A 3,409-nucleotide genomic window follows, 5' to 3' on the forward strand; every position below is an offset into this window, starting at 1 on the left:
ACACACAACATAGTGACACAGATTCTGGAAGGTTCTCCAACCAGCCATTTATTTCTTCAAAAAACCTCTAAGTCTTCTCAATCCATCAATTTAACAAGCAATCAACCCTCAGGTCAAGATGTTAACAATCAAGGTCACACTCAGATTCGTAATCTCGGTGTGGAAGTGAGGAGCTGCAGCTCAGGGCCCCATGGAGCAGACAGGATGCAGATGTCCCCTCCTGCCGGCTGGACCAGTGTAACTTTAATTTTTTCAAATCCTACTTTTAATGGTGATTCTTAATCACTTTAGCTTTCCTTGTAACCCACTACCCACCAGAGATAGTGAAAAAGAAAGGATACGTGGTTGGTTTGGTGGTGGGGAGTGATCCTGTTTAGAAATTGTTCTTTGGAGCACCTCCTGTCTGTGCTGTCTGGAAATCCCCAGGTCACAGGTCAGCAGCAGCAGCTCCATCCACTTGCAGACACCTCATGTATACACCAGCAGTCTGGTTTGGTAGAGTCTGGTTAGCAACAGTGGTGACACAACCTAGCACAGACAGCCAGGTCTAGGCTCCAGTCAGCAGGAGGGACCAACAGGCACAGCAGGGAAGTTCTCAGCTATGCTTCTCTGGAGGGAGATTCCATAATCTCTTTCTTATATTTTTGACTCTGAAGACACCAGAACCATGTGGCTGAAGCTGACAAGTTCTGCTCATTGTGGGAGCTGCAGCTTTGCCCCTTGTTCAAATATGATTTCAACAGCCTGATGTTTTAGATAGTTTCCTTCACTGTTTAAACTTTAATTCCATTTCAGAAGTCAGAAGCTAAGCTGGCTGTGGTCTTGTCCTGGAGTACACACTCCCTTTCTGTGGATCATCAGGGATTTTTATTAAATTTTATCTCCTTGAGCCCTGGGCTTAGCTCCATTACATTTCACGGCACTTCCTTTCCCCTCAAAGTGTACAAGTTGTGCTTTTCCTAGATTAGCAGCTCCTTTTCATTATAGATCTGCATAAGAGGAACCACTAATAACCACAGACTATCAGTATGTTCTTCATAGTGATGGAGAAAGAAGAGGCCGGAAGTGACATGGCAGAGTAGTGAACTCATCAGAGATAATAAGTGGGCTCATCTGGCACAGCCCTGTTCACACTCAGCTCCCACAGCCTCATCCTGACCCAACAGATACACACAGCATAGTGACACAGATTTTGGAAGGTTCTCCATCTGCCATTTATTTCTTCCAAAAAACCCCAAGTATTCTCATTCCATTGATTTAACAAGCAATCAGCCCTGATGTCAAGATGTTAACAATCAAGTTCATATTCAGATTCTTATTCTCAGTGTGGAAGTGAGGAGCTGCAGCTCAGGGCAGCATGGAGCTGACAGGATGCAGATGTCCCCCAGTGTTTGGCTGGACCAAGAAGGCTGGCTGTGGAAGGGAACACAGGCAGTGCAGGGACAGGGTCCTGGCATTCAGGACAGGCTAGGCTCCACAGTTCTTCACAGTGTGCCCACAGGATCACAGGGAACTTCAGACACTGTTGTCCAAAGAGAACTGAGGACTCTCGATGTCACAGGAGAGACCTGAACACACTGTCACTCAGTCCACTCCAGGCAGCTCTCTTCATGCTAGAGAATGAGAGTCATGAACCATCACTGTGAAGACAACATTCCAACAACCCACAGATCACTCACAGAAGATTCTGGAAATCCCTGAAACCCAAGCATGTTCACATTGCCCCTCCCCAATTAGTCCCCAGTGTCACCTATGCAATCTGGGAGTGACATGTCAGAACCCCGGGAGCTGTCACTGCCTAGGGTAAAACAAAACAAATGTATATGCATATGTACATGTATATGTATGTATTCATAACACAGTACAGCTCAGGCCCCCAGAAGATTTCTCTGGAGGAGCTATTATGGATTCCCAGAGCTCCTACCACCTCCAGCTTCACTCCAATGTCCTCACGACAATCCTGTCTCCCACACTCACCTGGAGCTGGAGCATAGTTTCCTCTTTATCTACCTGTGAGAAGAAAAGCTGAGAGAGTTCAAGGAAGATCACAACACTAAGAAGTTTCCAGAACTGACAGCAGACCCAGCTGGAGACAGTAGCAATGCAGGATGTGGATATGATCCCCATTAGTGAGCAGAGCACACTTCTTAAGGAGGCTGAGAGAAAACACAGACTCTGCCAGTTCCTACCTGTGCTTCTCCTCTTCATCACAAAAGCCACCACAGCTCCAGTGATGATCACAACTCCAAGGACAACCAGGACAGCAATGATCACCATGGTAGAGTTGGTGGATGGAGGAGGCTCTGGGAAGGACAGGTACAGGAAATGAAGGTGAGGGTCATGACCCCAGCTCTCAGCCCTGACCAGCTCAGGGTCTGCAGAAGGCTCCACCTTTCCTGACCGCAGCTCTGCACCCACACCCTCTTTACCCCATCTCAGAATAAGGGGCTCAGGCAGCCCCTCATGTTCCACATGGCACGTGTATTTCTGCTCCTTCCCAAGAGGCACCACCACAGATGCCCACTTCTGGAAGGTTCCATCCCCTGCAGGCCTGGTCTCCACAAGCTCCATGTCCTGGTTCAGGTCCTCCCCATTCAACTGCCAGGTCATGGTGATGTTAGCAGGGTAGAAGCCCAGGGCCCAGCACCTCAGGGTGACGTCACCTTTAGATCTGGGGTGATGGGTCACATGGGCCTTTGGAGGATCTGTGTGGAAGATGTAAGAAACACCACAATTAACAAGACAAACTGAAATCTGCACAAGACTCAGTTAAATCAATGATGACACTGATCTAAGTGTCTGTTTGACCCTGAGACTCATCTGAACTATGTATCTGTTTGACCACCACTGAGACTCAACCACTGTGGTCATCTTGCTGACTAGCATAACTGTCAGTCCAATTGAACAGTCATCACAAAGTGTGTAACAGAAATGTTGTGAACCTCTGACACTCAGCCAGAGAAAATGACTCCCAGCCCCTGGCTCTGAGGTCAAGGTACAGGTGTGTTTCACAGGATCCCAGGAGTGTGCTGTGACCCCAGTGTAGCACTCACTGGAACACAGTGGGCTCACAGGGTGTGTGGATCTTCCCTCTCACTCCAGCATTGGATTGCACTAGACCCTGCTTCTCAGAAAGTCCAATTCCTGATTCACTAGGGGGAGCACTGTAACTTGAGGGGGAGGAGGAAGAGCAGGAGGCTTCTGGAGGTTTAATTCTGACAGGAAACAGTCTAAGTTCACGAGAATCTTTCCTTTAAAAAGAACACTGATTTACTTGTCTAATTATCCAGGTTAGCAGTCTCCCTTGTCACCTGTTAGACTGATAGAAATGATAATACAAGGGCATAGAGAAACAGGATCACTCCAGTGCAGACAAAAGATGACTAGAAACAAAATAATGCCTTCAAAA

At 47.5% G+C, this 3,409-nt stretch overlaps 1 protein-coding gene across 3 annotated transcripts in view; it reads right to left on the reverse strand.

Annotated features, from left to right (window-relative positions):
* Positions 1 to 2,002: 2,002 nt before the first annotated feature.
* LOC116074338 (H-2 class I histocompatibility antigen, L-D alpha chain-like) overlaps positions 2,003 to 3,409 on the reverse strand; it is a 3,093-nt gene continuing 1,686 nt past the window's right edge. Inside the window, exons 4-6 of one of the 3 annotated variants that reach the window (XM_031346802.1) lie at positions 2,430 to 2,705; positions 2,190 to 2,303; positions 2,003 to 2,010 (exon numbers count right to left, since the gene is read on the reverse strand). In XM_031346802.1, coding sequence (XP_031202662.1) covers positions 2,003 to 2,010; positions 2,190 to 2,303; positions 2,430 to 2,705 — 398 coding nt within the window. Of the gene's footprint in view, positions 2,026 to 2,174; positions 2,304 to 2,429; positions 2,706 to 3,409 lie in introns of all 3 variants that reach the window. The other 2 variants (XM_031346801.1, XM_031346800.1) reach the window with 2 other exon arrangements.

Source organism: Mastomys coucha, unplaced genomic scaffold, assembly GCF_008632895.1.
Source record: "Mastomys coucha isolate ucsf_1 unplaced genomic scaffold, UCSF_Mcou_1 pScaffold3, whole genome shotgun sequence".
In the NCBI taxonomy this organism is placed as follows: Eukaryota; Metazoa; Chordata; class Mammalia; order Rodentia; family Muridae; genus Mastomys; species Mastomys coucha.